This window comes from Thermobia domestica, chromosome 18 (genome assembly GCF_964235325.1).
Source record: "Thermobia domestica chromosome 18, izTheDome1.hap1.1, whole genome shotgun sequence".
Lineage (NCBI taxonomy): Eukaryota > Metazoa > Arthropoda > Insecta > Zygentoma > Lepismatidae > Thermobia > Thermobia domestica.
Window position 1 is genome coordinate 86,434,383 of NC_137471.1, and position 24,920 is coordinate 86,459,302.

The window sequence follows — 24,920 nt, forward strand, 5'->3', positions numbered from 1 at the left end:
CGAGAAACAAATCAGGCGAATAAAGTAAAAGATAAAAAAAACAACTTTATTTTCTCTCCTCATGTCCCCTTCCTGTACGCTGCATTCAGTTCATGCTTTTTGCGTGTATGTACTGAATCTAGTGGACAATGAGAATGGAAAACATGAGTGAGAATGAAAACAACTAGCGATCACAACCAGTTTGTTAGTTCTCATATTTAAAAACTTCACGTTATGATGATAAAACTATAAAATATCAGATCCCTAAATATTTTCCCAACATTTACAATTTTCAGAAGACTGTTTTTGTGTGTGTGCATAAGTATACAATACGGTCTTCTCAAAAGAAATCATTATTTTTAAGTATTCTGCCATGAATATCATAGCCTAATTTAGCAATATGTCTTTTAGAGTTTTAAGAAAGTCTTATTTTAAGGTATATGATTACGACTAGAGTGAGATAATATATCCACCTTATTGACTGTCGCATTATCCTTTCTAGGCATTGAAAGCAATCATCTAATGTGAAGATTAAGAGGATAGTAAAATTTTACAGTTGCTTCCGAAACTTTAAAACAACGGCAATTGTTTAAGTTCTTGTCGAAACTTGTCTCTGTTATACACGAGAATTAGAAGAAAAGGGATTCCATAAGCCTTTCCCAAAGGTTTCGTAGAACTCCAGGATTCCAATGAGGACCACTCTTGCAACACCAAACCACAGTATTCTCAATCACCTAACAACGAACTGAAGTGAATATTTTGCAGCAAAAAAAAAATTTTTTTTTTTGGTTTGAAAATGTTCGAGGTGAAATATGAGTGCAGTGTGTTCAGTGTGATATGTGGGTTCATGAAGAGTGTTCTGGTTCTAAGAAAAATATCTATGTTTGGGTTAATAATTTTTGTTAATATTAACACCCAAGGTAATTTTTTGAGGAATTTAGTTTACCGACTAAATCTCGTTTATATATTTACCCTGTCTGTCCGTATGACCGTCAAAAGACAAGAACTACAATCTCAAGAACTACTTGTTCAACCATAACAACTTTGCCCAATAAATAGAGGGTCAAAAAATAGGAACGAAATTTGTTGATGGAAGTGATATTCAATCATTTCCGGTTTTAATGTTGATCTCTATAGAGCAAAAACGGCCATAGATAACGAGAAGGGGTTTCCAGCAATGGATTCAGCGTCCCAAGAGCAACACATTTTATCCCCATCATTAACCATTTACTAAAACCAGAAGTGATATAAATTCATTACAACTTCCAGTTTCAATATTGACCTACACAGAACAAAAACGATAACAGCGAGAAGAGATATTTTAAAATCGATTTAGTGTTCTAAGAATAGACACCATCTTTTCTCCTAATCTTTCACTCAAACCGAAAGTGGTAGACGTCAACCACTCTCAATTTTAACGTTAATTGGTATAGCAAAATGGCGTTCTGCAATCATTAGGATCTGAAAAATATATTCGATTCAGTGTTATCTCGTGTCATCACATTTCGTCTCCCATCAAATTTTATCATTGCATCTCATACCCTATCCCTTGCTACAGTATCATGTCGTACCCTACGCATAAATACAGGGTGGCCCAAAAGTAGGTATACAGTCCCGTACTGATCGGTCATGACATTTTATATCATTTACTTATCGTTATCCATACAGGTATTGATTTAGTTTCTTCCTTATTTGTTCTTAATTTATTTTCACTTACATCCTCGGAACAAACCAAAGCAAATAAATTCATTATATTAATAAATTAAAATGTCATACGTAATCGATGCTGGTCTGTATACCTACTTTTGGGCCACCCTGTATAGTTAAAATATCAGTATCTGCAAAATATTTTCCTATGCGAAACTTTAGTTTCCGAGTTATGGACCACCAAAGTTACAGTAGTTTTGTACTTAAAGCTAATGTAGCCCAGGAGATGAGACGATACTATAAGGTTAGCTCGTATCATCTCGTTTTTTTTTTTTTTTTTTTTTTTTTTTTTTTAAGAAATCTCGTATCGTATCGTATCGATCCTCGCAAAGCTTTTATAGTCTACATTCTGAAATGTTTCTCGTCCTCCAGTAGCGGGTTTAGCGGGTAGGCCAGGTAGACACGGGCCTACCCCCGAAAATTTGAAAAATATATAAATTCTAAAAGATACAATAAAGAATAAATATATTTTCGACTATTTGTATTGATGGTAGATAATTATTTAACAAATAGCATCAACCACTACTATAAAAGTAATTTCTTACTGTCATTAATCAATGAAATGTGTATATGTATCCATAAGCGAGGGAGCGGGCCTACCCAAAATTATAATCCTAAAGCCGCCCCTGTCGTCCTCTTTGTAAATGCATATATACAATTTACGATTGTGATAATTTTTTCTTAATTTCATCTAGAAGTTATCAGAATCCTTCCGCGTCACGAGAGATTCACTTAGAGTGTGATATAATAATATTCAAACGGCATTTCTTGTTGGAGTAGTCTATATTGTGTAATGACTTGGGTACCTTTAAACTTCGATAAATTATTTTTCATTGTGTTCGTGCAATCATTTTGTCAATTTGTAGTTTTTATACTATGAATCGTGTAACACTAAAAAAATGTTTGAAAAATGAGACTTGAGTAAAGTAATGTCGCCCACTATACCCTTGCAATTGCTCGTCTCGATTAAAAAAAAAAAAATACCAGTACTTAATCGTCTTTTTTCAATACAAGTCGAGAATTTTTTTGTTTTCGACTTGATTTGACGTGATTTTTAGTTTAGCGTCCCTTTCAACAGCGAGGCTATATGAGACGTGGAGACTAGGGATGGCCACAAAGATCCGGTTCCGGCGGAACCGTTTCCTCGAGGAACCGGTTCTCGGAGATACGGTTTTCAGAACCGGTTCAAGACCTGGATCCGAAAACCCGGTTCCAGATTTGGATCTGAAAACCCGGTTCCAGAACCGGATCTTAGAAACCGGTTCCAGACCTTGATCCGAAAGCCCCCAAAGACCCTTAAAGAAGGCACAAAGTTCATCTTCAAAACACTGCAAAGAGGATCATGCGCTTGTGCCCTCCCCGCCCAGACCCGCTTGTGCCTCCAGAAAAAAAATATTTGGTCCACCAGTGGGTGTTTAGCCAAATGAGTTGGCCAGTTTGCCTGTTTAGCCAATGAGTTTATTTATCCAAATGAGACAAGCGGCCACCGCCTGGGCGCCTGCCTGTTGCTTCCACCATTTCATCTAGCACACTGTTCACAATCTGCCAGCAGCTCGGGTTTAGCGTAGGGATGGTCACAAAGTTTCGGTTCCAGCGGAACAGGTTCCGCGAGAAACCGGTTCTTGAAGATCCGGTTTTCAGAACCGGTTCCGAATCCGGTTCAAGACCTGGATCCGAAAACCCGGTTCCAGAACTGGATCTTGGAACCGGTTTCAGATTTGGATCCGAAAAACCGGTTCTGGAACCGGATCTTCTAGAATCGGATCCGTTCAGACCCGAAAACCGGTTCCACCAGGAACCGGTTTGGCCATCCCTAGTGCAGACACAGCTTAACTATATCCGAACTATATGAGCTCCCACCGGGAATTGAACCCGGGTCTCCCTCGCCAAATGCGTGTACGCTAACCGCTTTACCACCAAGAAGTTCAATTTTTCGTCTTGTGGGCAATACTCCTTGTAAAAGCTATATTTAACTTTTGTATTTTAAAAAATCACAAGTAGACCTACAGTGTATAGATAAAATTAAATCTTAAGAGTTTTACGTCCCACAATTATGCGGGGTAGCTTAAAGAAGACGGTGATAATGAGAAATGAGTGAAATGGTGGAATGAAGGATGTGGGGCGAAACGGAAAAACCACGAGGAAACCCACGCATACGGTGTTTGTCCACCACAAAGTTCACTTGGTACCAGCTGGGATCGAACTAGGAACCCCACGCACCAGAGGTGAACAATCTACCACTGAGCCACCGCTGCCGCGTACAGTATATAAATTGTCGTACACAACCTACAGAACAAAACCTATCTGATCTTCTTCAAACTCAACATAGAAGTAGTCCTTGAATTGCTTAAAGACATGTGAAATATTTTCAGAGCAGACCTATAGTTCTCGAGTTATAGACCATCTAAATTAGAGGTTGGATTAGATCAAATTTTAGCAACAAAAATAATCATCAACTTCCATTACTAAAAAGCAAAATTAGGAGGAAGTACATAGGAATAAATCGTTTAACGTTAATTTGAAATGAAGCGTTAAGTAAACGCAGTGTATACAGTACTTATAATAAATATTTGCGAAAATCAATGAAGGACAAGGATTTTCTCTTGTCGCAATCGCAAACCTCATTAGTATTTCATTTAGCTATACATGAGCCAGGAAAGAAAAATTGCAAAGCATTGGCAACATTGTATGAGAATGACCGATATTCATGATGTCACTTGAACCAGGAAGTAAATAAAGAAGTATACACATTCACACACACACACACACATTTTATATATATATATATATATATATATATATATATATATATATATATATATATAAACATCGCAACATACTGTTCTGTCACACCAAAACAAGTTATATATATATATATATATATATATATATATATATATATATATATATATATATATATACGAATATATACAACAGACAACACACTTTTTTTTACTTGAACTGTTTTTTTAATAGTAAATCTTCTCTCTATCGTTTTTTCATTACTTTCATATATTTATATATATATGAACTAACATGCAAAGATAATGGGCAAAAGAGCAAGAGAGAGAGAGAGGTAAATATACCACATATATATATATATATTTGATATTACATCACCCACTTTTCATTTTTTCCTTTCTTTAATGATTATTTTTCTAACGATTCCTTTTAGCTCAGCTCTGTGGTTTGTTAATTTCTCTTATATATATATATATATATATATATATATATATATATATATATATATATATATATATATATATATATATATATATATATATATATAATCGCTGGCATTGTAGCATTTCAACAATTTTTAATGTCACTGCCATGAACAAGCAAAGAGTAGAGGACTGATTGATTACATAAAATGTGTGACAGTGTGAGGAAGAGCAGTCATACTTACACACACACACTAATACTAACAAATATGCATGATGCATCATGCACGCACTCTGTAGTGAGTGTCATGTTAATTTGTCGACACCTATTTAGAATAGTAAGGAATGAAATGATTCAGTGACACTTTATCGTGTGATTGCTACTAATTATTAAGTTCTCCACATTAATAAGAACAAACGCGAAGATTTTTTTGTTAAAAAAAAGAAAAGAAAAGAAAAATTCTACATTACAAGGCAAAGAGAGAGAAAGCAAAAACGTCACGCAAGGTTATATGGGAATTAAGTATAATTTAATAAAATATTTTCACAGAGCACTAAAGACGGCAAAGACCTTTATTTACTAGTAGGTTATCAAAGTAACCAAGCTCAGATTCCGTTTTCTATACGTTGATTTAACCTGCTAAAAGGTCATGATCAGGACCAGATTTAGGGAGTACACCGGAGCACATGCAACCCCCTTCACTGTTAGTATACAATATCTAAAATGAGAACATATCAGTGAAAAAGCAACATTTTCCGAAACTTTCTGCTGTCATGTGTCCGTTTGAGGCTTAAAGAAAGCTTAGTTCTGCAAAAGCAATAGTTTTAAGTCGATTTTGTGAAGATTGAAGGAAAAGGATTTAATGAACAAAGTAATATTCCTCATTCATACCACACATGCCTAAAGGCATTTAAAAACTTATAAATTTAAATCAAAGTAGTCAGGGGCGGATCCAGGATATGATCAAGGGAGGGGCTAAACCATATTTTGCCGTTTTATCCAGTGTAAAGCAGGATTGAAGCCCATTTCATCCAGTGTATACCTGAGCTTCAAGGGGGGCTATAGCCCCTATAGCCTCCTTGGATCCGCCACTGGTGGTAGTTAATTGTGCATCCCGTTCAAGAAATCCTGGTTCGGGCCCTGGACATGATTTATATGACTAAGCTGCTCATGATGTCTTTCCCACTCAGATTAAGTTCAAATCAGTGTTGGCAATTTGATCATAAAAAGGGAAACCATCAACTTCTAACTATACAAAATTTTCCGATGATACTCTATACTGTTGTCGTTTTTATTTTTTACTCACATGTCAAATAAAACCAAGGAGTTCAACTTTTGCCTTTGATTAATGGCTTGTGGTGAAAAGCCACGAGTAGAGGAACATTACGGAAGAAACACGAAAGAAACACCACAGAATGGAAAATCCATTCAACGTCTATCTGATTTAATTTCACTTTTCCAACCCCATTACTTTTCCCAACCCCTTCTAAAATTTCAAGATGCACTTTGTTGTGAGCACACACGTTTAATGCATGTCTATATCTGAATTTCATATTCTAATATTCAATTTCGTGATTAAGTCAAGTAATGTGAATAAGGTAATCAGTGTTTCTTCTAGACATTTTTGGGGGGGGGGTATTGCAGTACCCCCCTCAGCTCTAAGAGTGACCTCTGAAGGAGACGAAAATAATTCGCCTTATGCAGAATTGTTTTAACGTATGATCAGAGTCATACTAAAGGCCTGACTAGTGCAAGAAACATATGTTACTCGAACTCTTTAGTATGGCACTAATCACGCGTCAGAACAACTCTGCATAAGGCCCAATAAGTATATAATATAATAATAAATAGAATAGCACCGTATGAAAATATTATGTGCCCCTCCGAATACTAAGTATGCCCTCCCGGATCATAGTTTCTGAGAGAAATACTGAAGGAAGTGTGTGTAATTAGCAATGGAACAAAATCAGTTCTCAAAGGGTACAATATAAAACATTATTAAATATTCTCAAAATTACCCTAAATTTACAGGAAGCTTACAGTTAGAAAAACATAAATCTTTGAAAATCGGTTTGAAATCTCAGCAATTGTTTAAGCAAATAAATGCTGAACAAGAAGAGGCAGCTAGTGCTAGTTTCCGCGTGGCTCATTCAATATGGAAACATGAGAAACCATTATTCACTGACGAATATTTAATCAAGGATTGCATGCTTGCAGGAGCAGAAATAATGTGTCCAAAAATTAATTTATTTAAAATCATCGGTTTGTCAGCTAACACTTTGGCTCGAAGAATAGATGATATTGCAGCAACATATATTAAGAGTCTTCATCTCGGCGAAATTAAAATACCGCTAATTTTACAGTAATTATGTGATATGTTCAAATAGATAAAAGATAATTGAAATGTGGAACAAGAGCGCCCTAGACAATATTATTTTACATGAGAAACCGTTATCACGACTCACTTATCTGCTTTCGATTTCGAGCCATTTTGAAAATCGGCATTTATTTTCGCGTTTCTAAACAGCTGAAAACGGAAAGCCACTAGGTGATTTGTGATAACGGTACCTCACGCAAAATAATATTGTCTAGAGCGCTCTTGTTCCATATTTCAATTATATTTTATCTATTTGAAGATATCACATAATTACTGTAAAATTAGCGGTATTTTAATTTCGCCGGGATAAAGACTCTTAAGTCATTTGTCTGACAAAAACCGACGATTATAGAGGTTCTCTTCGGCCCTGAATGAGTCAAAAGATATTTCAGATACTGCTCAGATGTTACTTTTTATTCGAGGAATGGATAAAAATTAAAAAGCGTATGAAGAGTTTCTTGATATTCATAGTATTCATGGCACGACCACTGGAGAAGATATTTAAAAAAAAAAAAAAAAAAAAGTTGAAAATATTATCTAGAAAATCAATTTTCAATGGAAAAAAATAAAATATATCACTACTGATTGTGACAAAAACATGTGTGAAAAAAAATAAAGGTGTCGTTGCTTTCGTATCAAAGGCCGTAGAAAACGGTCGTTCAGAACCATTTGTCGTATTTGCGTCATTTATCAATAGTCTTTGTGCAGAAAATGCTTGGATATGTCAGCCAATCATGTCAGCTGTTAATTATATCAGATCACACAAGCTTAATCATCGTCAATTACTCGAGTTTATTGAAGAGATTGGATAAAATGACTTATCATATTATACTGTAGTACGCTGGCTTAGCTAAGTGAAAAGTTTTAACTTGATTTCTAATCTTTGAAATCTTTCAGTTCAACGTCTCACATTATGCCCTTTAGGATAAGGGAGACGATAAGTAGGGCAAGTTAATGATGATGAAGGAATTGGTGGAATTAGAATGTGAGAGAAAACGGTAGTAACCCGAGAAAACCCACGGAAACGATGTTGTCCACCGCAAACGTACTAGACGGGCATCGAACTAGGGTTCCCACGCACCAGAGATAAGCGCTGTATCACTGAGCCACCGTGCAGCCCTCTAACGCGATTTTTTTGAACTACGAACAAAAATCGAAATTTTCTCGACTGAATAGAATCATCCTGTGATTGAGTTGCATAATAATAAGTGGTTATAAGAGTTAGCATTTTATACAAATTTAACTAAACATATGACTGACCTTAATTTAAAATTACAAGAAGATCAGCTCCTGCTTGATTTATACACTCACTTTTTGACAATAGTCCTTTCGACAAAAAATGGTTTTGTTTCAATCCTAATTTAAAAAAAAAAAAAATAGTTTCACGCATTTTAATACATGGCAAACATTCAATCAGCAAACGGAGACTCCATTTCCGGTAGATTTTACAGTTGAAGCTTTCGGTTGCTTTCAAAATAAATTTTGAGTCTCATTTTTCAGATTTTGATGCAATTACAAATGTCAAGATTTTTCAAAATCCTTTTAACGCCGACATAGAAGCTCTTTGCTCCAGAACTTCGAAGCAGAAATGATTGATTTGGAGCGATATATTAAAAAAAAAAAAAAAAAAAAAAACACTTAAATTGATCATTGCTGGAATTTTATGTTTGATCAGTTGCATGAATTTTTTCGTGGCATTGTTTCCTATTTTGGAACTACATATCTGTGTGAAAAAGCATTCTCCAAAATGAAATATACAGATAATATTTACAGTTTCAAGTTAATTGATGAGTATTTGAAGCCGCTACTGATAATTTCTACTGGTATACTTGATCTACAACTGTAAATAAGTGCCAATGGGAAGTTACAGCCAAATAATATTATGTTTAATTTAATTATGCGAATTATCTATGTATGTCACTTATTGTAAATTTTAAGGATAAATCTCATATCTTTAATTACAGTCAAAATGTTCAACTTCGTTATGTATGCCAGTATTATTTCATTCTTTTCTTAATTGGTCGTATAAAAACATCTGATTATTATTTTGTATGATTTAGTTAGTAAATTTTACAATTTAATGTAAATAAATTGTGGCGGACTGAATTGATGGTACTTGCGGGACAGTATTGTCCCGCGGATCGCAGTTTGGAGACCCCTGATATAGACAAATCTTGCCCACACTTTCTTGGTTCACGATGTCCTTAGTGTATCATAGTTTTTCGATGGCGGCCCAAGGTAGGACACAGGTGTCGTTCACCTAGGATATATAACATAAATACATACGTATAAACACCTAGGTTAAGACATGCGCATGCATAAATGTTCCACAAACACACATAAAAAAAAAAAACTATTTTCAATACAGACAATTGATGTAAAGTCAAATTCCAAATAATAGCCACCACGGACAGCACAATAGACACAGTACTTTGAGCCACACCAGAATCCTCTGACATTCCTACCTGGAATCGCGGATCACTCACGTAACGAAAGAAAACCCGCATCTTTTCTTCATTACGTAGTGCACCACCCCAAATTTAGGTAGATTCTCCTAAAAAAATGTTGTGCTAACCACTCTACATTTTCTTTCATTGATCTATAATGTTTTTTGTAATCTCCATTTGCAACATTTCTATGCAGTTTATAAGAGTTTATAAGTTTTTCTACGTAGCAAACTAATCATATACTCTGCCATATTTAACACGGAGTCACCTATTTAGCTTGCTCCATAAATCTGGAGAAGTTACTAGCATCACAGAGGAGTCTTTGATTTTTACTGATATCAAACGCGGAGTAGTTACTCGGCTCGAGAATAGAGGTGTGGTTACTTCAAAAGGGCGGGGCTTCTCCGAGGTCAGCCGAGACGAGTAGTGGTCAGTTCTCTTTTTATTGATATCAATGCTAGTAATTACTACAAAATTGGGAATAATGAGTAACTTCTCCGTTTTATTGATATCACCCAAGCGGGTTGTAATCATTCCTGTCCCCTTGTCACTGAAAAAACATTTTGCTTAGAAATAAATGAAAAGAAAAATATGTGACACAAGGAAAATAATTAGCTATTCATTTTATTACTCCTATCTATATGTGAAATCTCCAATTAGTAATTTACTTTATCACACCTATTTATATGTGAAATCTTTAACTAGCTTCAACTAGCTACTACTTTATTACTCCTATTTACCTGCATTAATTTGAGTTGTCTTTGTTCCAGGGTATGAAAAAAGGAAGAAAAATCTTAAACTAACTACATCTTTATATCTTATTTTTGTATGCATTTTATGTATCCTTGTATATTTGTATATTATAACAAGGTGTTCATTGAACAGATTTCAGGACAATATACCAATTCTTTGGATTCATAATTCCATATTCAATTGTTAGTCTGTGTAACTAATACTGCGGGGTAGTGTAGCGTTATTTTTGATTCCAAGGGGGGGAGGGGATTAACGATAGCCTGTTTCATAAAACTTGTTTATGTAGAGTATGTCCCGAAAATCCGGTCTCATAAAGAATAGTGACATGTTCCCAGATTTAAAATACAAAAAAGTTGAACAAATATAATGTATAGGAGTAGGAGAGGAGATAATAGAACAGATGAAAATAGAATAGTTTTTTTTTTTTTTTTTGGTACGAGGGCAGTATTATTAGTGATAATATGAAGTGCGAACGTGAAATTAAAGCAAGGTTAGAAATGGTGAAATAAACATTTGGAAGAAAGAAAAGTTTATTGAATAAAGACTTGAGAAAAAATTGTACTATATGGGTCAGAAACATGGATATTACTCAAAAACGATAAAAAAAAACACTTGAAGCTTTCAAAATGTGGGTGTGAAGAAGAATGTACAGAATTAGCCAGGTCGACCCGAAAACGAATGAGGTTTCAGAAATGTTAGGGAAGAAAAGAACAATTTTAGATATTGTTGAAAAGTGGAAGGGAAGCTGGTTGGGACATTATCTGAGAAGAAACTGTATTGTGACGAACGTACTAGAAAGTATAGTGGCAGGAAAGAGAGGGAAGGGGTAAAGGAGGCTAAAGTTGATGGACAGCATCAAAACAGAAAAATTGCACGTGAAGATGAAGACGAAGAGGTTATAGGTAAAGACCGTATGGCATAGAAGCTTCTCAGTTGCTAATAGGGACCTGTCAACAATAGCAGAATACCTATAATGATTATGATGAACCATTATAGCCATTGTCTCAGGTGTGACAAGCATTACAGTGACAAATCTTCAAATAATTCCCCTTTGAACTTAGCAGATGACGATACGAGCCATGAAAAACACTTTGTACTGTACATAGAGTAACATTGTTGGTGTAGTAGCATGGTGAAAAAAGAAATAAATAAATAAAACGTTTCATTTATTCCAACATTCTTAACCTGAAATAAGGCTTTATTTTTTCAAAGAAATTTACTTATTTAAGCTACCTACATTCTAAATCTGCAACAAATTACTATTTCCTATGCGATCACTCATCGCCCCACCTTGAGGTCAATCATATGGCCGAAAATGATGACTATCTACAGCTAAGTGTCATTTCAATGAAGCTTTCCAAATATTTCATGGCAACCCTGTATGCTAGACAAGGTGCACCAGAGGCGCTGCGACGCACAGCTTGGGAAATCTGATATGGAAAATATAGAGAAGGTTTTCATGTATCTTCAATTGGAAATTATGTTATTTTAGTAAAAGAGCTGGGTCCAAACTCGGAAGTGACTTACACTTCTTTACTACCGCTAATTACGACCCCCTCCCTCAGATCTGCTACTATAGATAATACCAGTTCAATCCCACCTATATTTTTATAGGCTATGAAGTCTAAGGCATACGTAATGTTAGTTCCTTCGGTAATGTAGTTTTAATACAAGCTTCCTATGTATAAGCATACACTGTATAACATAATCATAAAAAATAAAAAGCATTATATTTGACAGTTTATGATTCCCCACCTCTCATTCCCTGTCAAATATTTCTTCCTTCCATAGAATACACATATACGTGTTTACTTATTCGTGTTTTGTTCCTTTCTTGTGTGTTTCAAAGATTGTTTTTGTCTTCTGAAGAAAACCGCCCAGGCTATTTCTAACAAGCAATGGTTCATTCTATGCGTTTTATTATTCATTTCAAGGCGATTAAACTAAGGGGAAAAAACTAGCTTGCCTGCTGCGTGTATAAGTTTACACACACACACGTTTGAGTGCAACAGGGTGAGTTATGTTAGATGAATACACGGTGATATATATATATATATATATGAGTGTGTGTGAACGTTTTCTCTCCCTAAAGAGGGAAAAATTTATAACTTATTTGCTTCAGCTTGAACAAACAATACTATGGCGTAATTATGAAACCAAGATCGACTGGGACGAAGAAAATACTATATATGTCTTTCGGAAGAAATTTTACTATAATTGAAGCAGAGGTGCTCTTTGAATAAGGCAAGTGAAGCACCTTTACTTAACAATTGCGTAAATTTCCGCAATTATTCACGTTTTAACGTAGTGGCAGATTTTAGCTTGAAATCTTCACTATAGTACACTGTCAGAGTTTATCTTATTATCAAGTCATGTTGATAGGTTAATCATTATTTATTTCTTTTACTATGTTTTAATTTTAAAATAATGTTATAAAATATGACAAAGTGCTGCATTTTAGTTGTTCTCAACACGTAAAATAAAGTTTATAATTATTTATTATTATTATCAGGGGTAAAAGTAAGGGGATTGCTGGGGATGTCATTCCCCCACTTCCAAAAATATGTATGGCGTTCCTCTACTTCATAAAAAATACAATGGGTAAAGATAGGCACGAGGGATGACGTGAAGTCATGCATTCCCTTCCTTTTCAGATCCACTTTTATCTCTGATTATTATTATTATTATTATTATTATTATTATTATTATTATTATTATTATTATTATTATTATTATTATTATTATTATTATTATGTGTTTAACATTGTCAAAAATAAGACACGTATCAACCGATATATGACATCGAATTACACAAAATAACATGCATGAGGATAAATCATCATGCGTAGTTTCCGACAAAATCAAGGAAATCCATTTCTTATTACATCGAAAATTATGTTATTCGTTGCCAATCTGAGGCACTCGATAGTTTTTATTTGGTTCGAATGGATTATTTACTTATTTATGAGTTTATATGTATTTCAAAAATATGTATTTTCAAGTAACAGATTGAATCTATTGTTGTTTGATTTCTCTTAACAGCGACACACACATATTCTACCAGTGATGTACATACTACTACTTGTAAATACTGGTCTCTCGCATAGCTCTCATATTTTAGTTAGAAGGTCCAGAGGTTGATTTCTGGTGGCATTGCAGTTTGGATTGGGCAAGAATATAATGAATGGATGTAGCTATCTCCAGGATAATTTAATTCGAATGAGATCTATCAAATGAATATGCTAGATATGGAATTATGAAATTTACAACGCTTATAAACGACTGGAAGGTTTTGAAATGTGGATGTGGAGAATAATGGTAAGAATTCACTGGATCGAGCGGAAAACGAATGAGAGAATGTGTTAGAAATGGTGGGTGACAAAAGAACAATTTTAAATATTACTTGTATTAAGAAGAGGAAGGGAAACTGGTTGGGACATTAGCTACCAAGGAACTGTATCATGAGGGACGTGCGGGACAGTATGGTGGCAGGAAAGGTAGGGAGAAAGCAAAGAAGATTACAATTACTGGACGATATCAAAACAGAAAAATCGTACGTGAATACGATGAGATTAGTAGAATACCGTAAAGCATGGAAGCTTCTGAACTGCAGCAAATGACCTGCCAAGCCAATAATGGCAGAATACCTATGATGATGACAACGCTTATACTTTGCAGTTACGTATAAAAGCATTATAAAAACGAGAGAATTACATATATATAATTATTAGATATAGAATTATAAAGGTAACCAAGAAAATTCTGTCGCTTTTTCATCCACCGCCTTCGAACATCGATATGTCACCTAAGACGTATCTGGAAGATCAAAAATAGTCCCCATCAGCATCAACGACATTCTGTCAACGTCCTGAAAGGCCATGAATTTCATCACGGTAGAATTTGGTGGGCCATGAAGCAAAGAAGATATCAAGTGCATTTTGCACCTCTACTAGGGATTTGAATTGGCGTTCTCTAAGGTGATTGCCCAAGGAATGGAACATGTGATAATCGGACGGTGCAATGTTCGGGAAGTATGGAGGATTCAATAGTGTTTCCATCTAAGGCGTTGAATGGTGTCCCGGGCCATCCTAGTCACGTGGGGCTTAGCGTTGTCCTGTAACAGCAGGATACCTTTGAGATCCAGCATTTTGAGTTTTTCTTGAACACAGCTCAACTACTGACAGTACACAGTTGCATTGGTGCTCTGACCAGCTAGTTGCAGTTCCCGATGCACGATGCCGCGGGCAGTCCACCAAATACACAGAAGGACTTTCTTCTGGCGCAGTGCTGGTTTCGGCTGTTTTGAAACCGGTTCATGGGATGCTAACCAATAATGACGACGCCGTGGAGCTTTGTACAAGACACACTTCTCATCACATGTCAATACCGTGTCCAGAAATAGCTCCTTCCTCAGACGAGACAACAAAGAAACACATGTGTCTGCTCGCATCGCCCTCTGGCCCGGAGTCAAATCATGTGGGATCCATCGACCCAACTTATAGTGCTCCTCAAGTTGATGGAGGTGTTGCCGAATGGTTTCTCCATTTATACTGAAGTGCAGTCCCAGTTCCTCACATGTCTAGCCACTGTTCGCCTCAATTGCTGCCTGAAAATCATTTCGTACTTGTATTAGTCTTCCGGTACGCGGTGCGTCTTCGAGTGTTTCGTCACCGTCCTTAAACTTGTAAAACCATCGCTGCACTGTCTGCGTAGTCACGACACCTCATCAAAGGCGTGGCATATCTTCCGCCCCATTGCAGCGGCGTTTGAGTCCAGTTTTAACTCGTACAACATACACGTCCTTATGCACCTGACGCTCTGTAGAGGTACCATGTTCACTCTGTCCTTCCGCAAGTTCAGGGTGTAACTGAATTGCCACAACCAGATAGTATGTTGGATATACCCACACCAACATTTGACCTTCGCCTTATCTCTATTCGCGTTCAACTCACGGTGTGAGGGCCAATGGAACACTGACATCCACAAAAGGCAACATAACTTTATTGGTTACCTTTGCAAGAAAAATTGCAAAGCTTGGCAACATTACATGAAAATGACCGATATTCATGATGTCACTTGAACCAAAAAGTAAATAAAGAAGTATATGTATAATTATACACTATCTTATTATATAAAAATATACATTTACCATATTATTTTGCTCGAAGGGGGTTAAAACCCGGAAAACCTTGCGTACGCCACTTTGTATATTAATTTCCCAAAGTATAAACTAAATATATGGGTCAAGGGTAGGGAAGGTGTCTGCTTGAAACTGAAACTGCGAAACATTTGTAGTGATATGCCAACCTTATACCAAGTATTTCAGACAAAAGTCCAGTCCAGCGCTTATAAATCCCAAACGGTTGGAGATAAGAGGAAGAAACAAAAAGCAAGATAGGAAAATTTCAAATGGCGCATGGAATGGAGCCTTATCCTTGCACCAAATGCGCTCCTGGTGTACTATGGGGTCAGCCAAAAAATTTAAATGGGAACGAATGCTATGTGATATGTAACTGAAAATATCATGGAAATAAATAACTTCTTTAAGGAAAACACTTTAAAAATAATCACTAATTAACACGTGTTTTATCTGACTGAATAAGAACTCAGACCAACAGTACAAACACATGAAAATATCTGAAAAACTACTCAATGAATCAGCATAGATTTGGGTAAAGATGTAGAAGGTCAAAGATTATGAGTCGAGTTCGTTGATAGAGTTGATCCACCCAATTAATCCAAAGCACCCATGTACTCTCATAGATTAATTACCCCTTAGTAGTATGCAACCCAAATGTACACATCATACCATTGAGTTACTTTCCATATTCTAACCAAACTTCTTCACGTGGTGTACACATGACATTGCTGTATGTTTGAAACAGCAAAACCATCCCTGTATTTATTTGGCAACATACAAATACACAACATTAATTAAAACACACATAAACACACGAATAACAGGTCACAAAAAAGGCATATCGTGGAAGACCATTATTTGACAAACATTTACCTATTGATTGACATACATGTCATTGTACGCTCTATACTCATATGGTGTATATTCTTCCACATTTTTCTTCCTTCCTACAACTTAGTGCTTTTTTTTCTACCTGCCCTCATCGGAAAGGCATAAATCAAAAAAAGTCAGCTTGCGCTGCAGGGTACCTACCAATTTCCTTGGCGTCAGTCAGTCTCAAACAAAGATAAAAGTAAGTTGCTTGGTTCACCTCTTCCCATATGCACTTACGTGTTTTTTTATTGTTTATTGTTCTTTTTTTTTTTAGTTGTTGATTGACGTCTGTATTTAGTACACAATAACTGCCTGTCATTTTCCTTTGCTTAACTCTATTATCATCCTTACGTACATTTTAGAGAAAACACGTGCTTGTTGTTTCAAATGCCGACTTTTATTACTTCAATATCAGCATTTAAGTAAATAAATAAAGTCATTATATGTAAACGAACACGTTAACCTTTCACAAGAACACTCACTTGCTCATAATTTGAGATTTGAAATGGACAAATTATGATATTGTTAAAGTGTTAATACTTTGATAAAAACAAATTAAAGTTCTGAATTCAGTAGGTTTCCTATATTAGCATATCTGCGAATTTTTTCCTACATATCTAGGTTTTCCATTTGACCATAATTTGTGAATCTCGCCTACGTTTTATAGATGAGCAAACCTTGTACTTTCTGTCAGGCCGGTAGCCAGCCCAAAAATGTAGGGAGGCCCGGCTGAAGTTAGGGGGGAGCCGATCCAACCATATTATAGTTCATCACCATATTATAGTTAATTTGCAAGCCTACCGTGAAAATTTTAGAGGGGGCCCGCAAAAATTTAGGGTGGGCCCGGCCCCCCTAAACCCCCCGCCTGGATACGGGCCTGCTTTCTGTCAATATAAGATGTTCAGTAAATTTCAGGTAAAATAGCAAGGTTTGCGTATAAGCAAAACCTTTTAAATTCAGCTGAATTAATTAGCTTCCCCTCTAAACATTAGCTAAAATAGCTAGGCCTCATGTATCAGCAAATCCTTTAAAAAAGAAAATCTTTAATTTTTACATTCCACAATTATGCCGGCCAGGCTAAAGGAGACGGTAATGATGAGAAATGAATGCAATGGTGGAATGTATAAAGTGGGAATTCTATTGAACGGGAGAACCCGGAGAAAATCCACGCACACGGTGTCTGTCCACCACAAAGCTCACGAGCTGGGGTCGAACCAAGGACCCCATTCATCAGAGGTGAACGCTATACCACTGAGTCCCCGCGCCCCCCGCAAATCCCTTTAAATTCAATTGAAATAACCGTCTTCGTGTACCAGCAACTCCTTTTTAGTTTCTGGTAAAATAGCTAGACTACTTACGTCAGCAAACCCCTTGAAATTCAACTGAAATCACTAGCTTCCTGCACCAGCAACTGTTAAATTTCAGTTAAAATAGTTAGACTTCGTGTATCAACAAACCCCTTTAAATTCTAGGGTTGAAAAAAAAACGTTTTTTAAAAAAAGAACGTTTTTTATGTTTAAAACATGTTTTATTTGTTTAAAACGTTTTAAACGTTTAAAACAATGTACTTTGTTTTAAACAAAAAAAAACATGTTTAAAATGTTTATTTTGTTTAAAACAATAATCTAAATACGCATATATATTACATTTTTACACTCTTAGGTATTGCTTGCCATCTATATTCAACCGCTAGATCAAATTTCGGGAACTTCCCTCATCTCGATCCGCCCAAATGTTCAATTCCGGAGAAAGAAATCATGATCTTCCCGATCTCCGTTCACGGATTATGTAGTTTAGTTTCTTTGTGTTACGTTCTACTGGTCGTCTGCGTTCTTAATCTTTAAACGCCCATTGACACAACTGCTGTGTCAGGGCTTTAAACATCAATGGCTCAGTCATAAACCTCAAATTAAGGCTGGAAGATGGTTTTGGTACCAATTTATTCCTGGAAGATGCAACTTTGCTGGTGTGCATTTTATGTAAGGTGGGTAAATATCGTGTTTTTTTCAACAGTTTTTTGGGGGGCTATTCCCCCTCTTGGTGGATAGATTCATAAAAATTGTTACGTGAAGCAATGAAGTAGCCGACTAAATGGTAATATCGTGTATTTGTACTTCTTGCTTATATGGGGGAGAAGGGAAAGGGCAAAGTTAGCCATTTTTTGGAGTTTAAGTTTTTTGACATAAATTAGATTTATTTTTACAACAAACATCAATTGCTCAGCCTGTAATTAAGATAGAAAGATGATTTGGTACCAAAGTATTTTTGAGGGATGAAGCTTTCCGTCAGTTGCATTTTATGTATATAGGGGGTACGTATAAATGGCCGAGAAAGGGAGATTGAAGTTCGTTTTTTAATTTTTCATCAATTTTTTCACCAGGTTTTGGCGAGTATTCTTCCCCCCTTTGTGGTACATCCATAAAAATTGGTATGTGAAGGAATGAGGTAGTCCCCTACATGATAGTAACCTGTATGTGTACTTGTTGTTTATAGAAGAAGAGGGGGTCAAATTTGGTTAATTTACATTTATTTTCGGGACGGTCCCATATAAGACAAGATATATTTCACTGAAGTGGTCTAGAAGCATCATTCTTGTTCGTATACATGATGTGTGCAGTAAAAATGATTTGCATATGGACGTGGTACTATAGTGGGGGAGGGGAGAGAATGTCTAATTCAATGAATGTTTTCTGCGCATATTTTTTTTAAATATTCCCTACATAAAACGAATTCATTACGCAATGGCAGCAATGGCTACCATTTCTTACATTATTGTCGCAAGTATGTGGCCTACACATTCATCATTTTGTCAGCGTAGGGTGGCTGCAAGGGTTGCCAGAGCCCCGCAAAGTCAATATTTTCATATTTTTAATGATTTTTTATGTTTGTTCTTTTTCTATGAATACGGCGGGAATTTCACGAATGTTACCTCATTGGAATTTATGGTCTATAAGCTTTCCAATGGTGTATAACTCATGACTCTGTGATAATTAGGGAGGTCACCAGAGCCCCGAACGTGAGAGTCTACCATTTAGTTAAAATCCCTGGCGGGCGTCTAGAGTTAATTGTGTTGTTATGCCGTAGACATTAATCATTATTAGCTACCCATATTGCAGATAGAGATGTATCTTGAAAACTGTTTAGTTAAAATATGTCGTTTGCTCCTTGTAGGCTAGTCACTGCTCTTTTCTATGAGTTGTATTGTATTTGTCAGAGCATTTCTTCTAGCTTATGATGTGAGAACTCTTCATTATTATGGAAATGATAGTGATCAAAAAATACCCAAGTGTTGAATTTGTGAATTTGGATCTTAGAATAGTGTATAGTGTGTTTAACCTCAGTTATTCTTGGAAATTAAGAAATGTTGAATTTCATTCTTCATTTGAATTTCTGTTGGTTTAGTTATACGCACATTGATGTGCAGAATTTCGTTCAGTAATTGCTGTTATAATAAGAATATAACTCTGCTTGTAATTTACTCCATGCACAAATCCTGCGGAGGATGGATTGTTTGTTAGAAAATTAAATTAACTTACTCAATCTGATATTTTAGTTGTTTTAAACATGTTCAACCACCATCGAAAAAAAAAAAACACGTTTAAAACATTTTGTTTAAATGTTTAAAACAAACTGAATAAAACAACAGCCCTCGTTTTAAACATGTTTTAAACACGTTTTAAACATTTTGTTTTAAACATATCAACCTTGTTAAATTCATCTAAAACATCCAGCGCCTGTAGCAGCAAACTACTTTAAAATTTAACTAAAATACCTAAGTAGGCTGTGTGGCCGACAAACTCCGTGCGTGGGTTTTCTGAGTGTTCTCCCGTTTCTTCCTGCTTTCTTCATTCCATCATTTAATTCGTTCTCATCATGAATGTCTCATAGGTTAATATCAGTACATTTATACGTTTAAAACAGAATTAATTAAACTTGTCTTAATTTTATATAGATATTAATCGAAGAAAACATTTTTTACATAATTGACCGCTATTAAGAGTATTTTAAAATAATGTATTTCTATTCACGCATCAGCGACACATTAGGATGAAAGACATAAGGCACCTATAAACGTCAGATACAAACAAAAGACAAAAGAGTTATAGAATATCCTATACTAAAATTCAAAGTTGTTCTGTGTCCCTAAACTTGAGGAAGAAGATAACATTTCTTCGTAGGAGTTAAGTTCAGGCTTCTGCATGAACGCACATGTTTCTCTCTCTCTCTCGTTCTCTGATGTTCTCATCCGGTGACTGATGACGTCATATTTTTGCTTGCAGGATACAACGAACTTCAGTGTCCCCATATGAGAAGCTAATGCTACATCTCTACACACTCACACATATATATATTACATTATCCAGTGTTGCCACATGGTTCAAGAGTCCAATTGCATTGTAAAATGTTTTCACTACAATTTATGAGACCCTCTTGAACGTTCAAATACCTTTTCCCCTTACCGTATTATAGTTAATGAATTTTATATAATCTGCTCTGTTACAATTCTATTGGCCGATATCAAAGAAAGTGATTTTCTTTTATCTATTAATGAATTTTATTTTATTTTATTTTATTTTATTTATTTATTTATTTATTTATTTTTTTACCTTGTACTGTACGTACACGACTGTAATGGAGGATAGACTATAAGTGGTTATATAGGCCTACCATGTATTGATAAGTACACAGTGCCATAACAAGGGTGGAGCAGACGGGGCACATGTTCAGACGCAATGCTTGGGAGCATTACCAAGAGATTACAACGAGCTCTTAAATTAAGCAGCAATAAGGATCAAAATGTAGTGTATACATGTAATAGTTAATTACTCTTATCGGAAGCCCTTGACAGAATCCTAAACTAACGAATGAGTTAAGGTATTTAAAATAATAATATTCCCTAGTTGGTACCGGTATAGCGCTAGCGCGAACTCCCTTGGTGAACGGACCCGGGTTTGATTCCCGGTGGTAGAGATTTGAAAAAAATTAATCTATTGCGGTGGCTCAGATGTCACCTTAATGGTAGAGCTATGTCTCATATGGCCTCGGTGCTTAAAGACACAGTGTTCGAAGTGGAGAAAAAGCAGAGGCGATATGTTTTATTACGAACTTGACTCGACATACCGGCTATCTAAATGTCGAAATACAGTGAGGGTATGTTGTCTAAAAATTGCATTTCTATTTACATAAAGATTGAAAATTATTGGAGTACTTCCTTTTAGTTACGGGGGGGGCGGTGGCTCAGTGGTAGAGCGTTCACCTCTGGTCCTGGGGGTCCCGGGTTCGATCCCAGCTCCCGCCAAGTGAACTTTGTGGTGGACAAACACCGTGCTCGTGGGTTTTCTCGGGGTTCTTCCGTTTCCTCCCACTTTCTTCATTCCACCATTTCACTCATCCCTCATCATCACCGTCTCCTTTAGCCTAACCGGCATAACCGTGGGACGTAAAACTCAAAGCTTTTTTCCTTTTAGTTACGAGGGGAGGACATGGAGAGATTTTTATCCTTCGTCAACAACTTTCTGAAAAAAAAAAAAATAAAACTATCCCCTTATGTTGTATATATATATACACGAAAATTCTCAAAAACTGACTTTTTATATTAACAATTTTCTGCGGGAAAACTCCCGGACCCCCACTCGACTGAAGGGTATTTCAAACCCCCGGAAGATCAGCCTCGAAAGCAGACAACCCCTAAATCCGCACATACTCAAACCACGACATTTATATGCATTAAGGCAAGAATACACACACACACACACACACACATAAGAAAGAAACAATTCAACATGGCACATCAAAATGTAAACTAGATGAACTTCTTTGAAGACATTTCATTTTAAAAACAAAAGGTAGGAAAAATATTACAAAAATGTCGGTGTTGTCAACTTACAAATTATTCCTACATAAGAACTTTTTTTTTTTTTTTTTTTTTACGTGCAAAGCTATTCGTCAATTAGTGTGTACAAAAATGGATTTATTAAAGGTATTCAGCATCTACTGTCCAGTGATGGTATGTCTTCATCACTGAAAAACCAGAGGCGGTATATCATACCACCGCATACCGTCTCAATTCGACCACTGTAAAGGCATCCTAAACTCCAATCCAAAACCAAACCAAACCACTTAGCGTAACGGCCCATTTGTAAGCCTACGCCTGCTCCACCGCCATCTGTCAGCGACTGGTGGAACTACGTCCAGTCTAGCGGTGAATACATGGTGAGCGTGCTGCGACGCCCTGTTGTTAACAGGCGTATTAGGAGCTTTCTAGATCTAGTGGCCGTCACATCTTGCTTTCACGTGACTCCCCAGTTTGCCTCACGACGCTGGGTAGATGCCGAAAATTGGAAAGCACTGGCGGGGACTCGAACCCGGAACAACGCGGACATCAGTGCAATGCTCTAACTATTAGACTACAGTGTTCCCAAACTGCAATCCAAGCAACAATAATAATATTGAGTGTCCCTTAGTATGCATGAATAGTGTGGGGTCTTACCTTTATTATCATATTTGGAAGTAATCGTAACTACTCAGTCCATATGTTGTAGATATTCTTTTGTTTCGTGTGGCTGGGGTAAATCGAATAACGATTCACTGTCAAGAAATCTCTACAAAACAACAGCGCGAAGAAGTATAGCAAGTCCACTAAGTCTACAGAAGCAGGTACTAGTACACTTTCCGTGAAGGAACTACCAGACAAAAGAAGGAAATATACCGATCAAGGTATTTCTAGAAGAAGAAATATTTTTGCTGCGCTATAGATATATCAAGTACATCTGGAATTACAAAGAAAAAAAAATCACTTCCAAAATCTTTAGAAGAAAACGGTAGTTACCAGTGCAAGTTTTGTCATGAATATTATTCACACTCACTTACTGAAGACTGGATCCAATGCTCCATTTGTCTGTCATGGTTCACGAAAATTGTACTGATTATGAGGGTCAAGACATCTACGTTTATGATCTCTGCAAATCAAGCATGTGATGTGATATTATAAGCGCTAATTTGTTTTCTTCAGGGGTCGCAGTGGCTTAGTGGTGGAGCATGCATGGAGTTTCTTTCTGGTTCGATTCCAGCTCGCGCTAAGTGAACTTTGTGGTGAACAAACACTGTGTGCGTGGGTTTGCTCGGTGTTCTCCCGTTTCCTCCCACTTTCTTTATTCCACCATTTCATTCATTTCTCATCATCATCATCGGCTCCTTTAGCCTAATCGGCATAAGCGTGGGACGTAAAACTCACAGATTTCATATCATTTTTGTTTTCTTCAGTTTGTTTGATCTTACGCAAATTGTTGACGTTAAGGTTATTTTAGATTAAGAGAAACTAGACACATAGAACACTGCCTATTTGATAAGAAAGTAGACCTATGTGCATTTGAGCTCTTTAAATATGTTTAGGTCTAGTGTGTATGCAAGCTTAATGTAGATCCAATTCCGTATTTAATTGTGTTAGACTCAAAATATGTATTCACAAAATATTATGCACTTCAATATTCTTGTATGTCAAGCAGTTCGTTTAGGTAGAATGAAACTTATATTTTGCATATTTGTGTTAAACTCTTGCCTTAAATATGTGACCTTTCACTTGTTCACTTTGCCCCACTATCATGGTCCGCTTTGCCAGACCATTGGGGTAAAACGAATAAATTGCAATAGTTTAGTTATTACGAAATGTCACTTATGTATATGAGATACTCATTATTCTTATATCATCATTTGAAAGTTTAGTAATCATAAAATATTTCCTCAAAATTTTAGTTTTCTTGTCTTAATTTTGCTGTTGGAGTTAACTGATTCCCTTTGCCCTCCTTTCCTCTACTTGGAAAGGAAAATTGGGGGAATCCGGAAATATCGATTCAAAAATCCCTTTTCGCAAGTTTGGGGCCCCTAACAACTGCTCCCGGTGAATTTTCACGTCACTAATGTCTCGTCAAAAATGCATCACTCTATTCTAAATGTTTATGCCAAGCACCATTGCTATCACCGGGAGCCTTTGTAGGGAACCCCAAACTTGCAAAAAGGGATTCTTGGATGGGTTTCCCCCCAATTTCCCTTTTCACATACATCATGGGGGAAGGGGCATTATATAATCTGAAAGCTGGTTTTACTCTGAAGAAAATAATGAATGAACGAATAATTTTGGACAAATAATTCTGAAGGAGTAGGTACTTAACTGAAAGCCTACAATTTTTTTTTTTTTTTTTAATTAAAAGGGTTAAACGAAATTACTTGTAACTTTTCGATATACATTGTAATTGCCATTTAGAGATTGAAATACGCTTAACACGATTTTCTTTTACTTTAGGAGAAGTGACTCTGTATGATGCCAATCATAACTGCCACTAGTACTTCAGTCCATCATGTTTACTTGCACAGTACCTGTATACACAATATCACGTGTTGATCATGTAATCCTTGTGATCTCTAATTACAGTATGAACTTCGGAGGGACAATAGGTAAGTCAATTTGCATGCGCTACGTTTG

General features: G+C 36.1%; 1 protein-coding gene across 5 annotated transcripts in view; it reads left to right on the forward strand.

Moving 5' to 3' along the window:
• The window catches only part of LOC145675746 (uncharacterized), a 190,565-nt gene that overhangs the window by 34,918 nt on the left and 130,727 nt on the right, over positions 1 to 24,920 (forward strand). For 3 of the 5 annotated variants that reach the window (XR_014129204.1, XM_081746391.1, XM_081746392.1), the window contains one exon: positions 24,741 to 24,892. The exons of 1 other annotated variant lie outside the window; for it this stretch is intronic. Coding sequence is in view for 2 of the 4 variants with exons in the window: in XM_081746391.1 (XP_081602517.1) it covers positions 24,796 to 24,892 (97 nt within the window). In the remaining 2 variants the exon portion in view is untranslated. Of the gene's footprint in view, positions 1 to 481; positions 1,857 to 24,740; positions 24,893 to 24,920 lie in introns of those variants that run through there. One more of the 5 variants, XR_014129205.1, reaches the window with a different exon arrangement.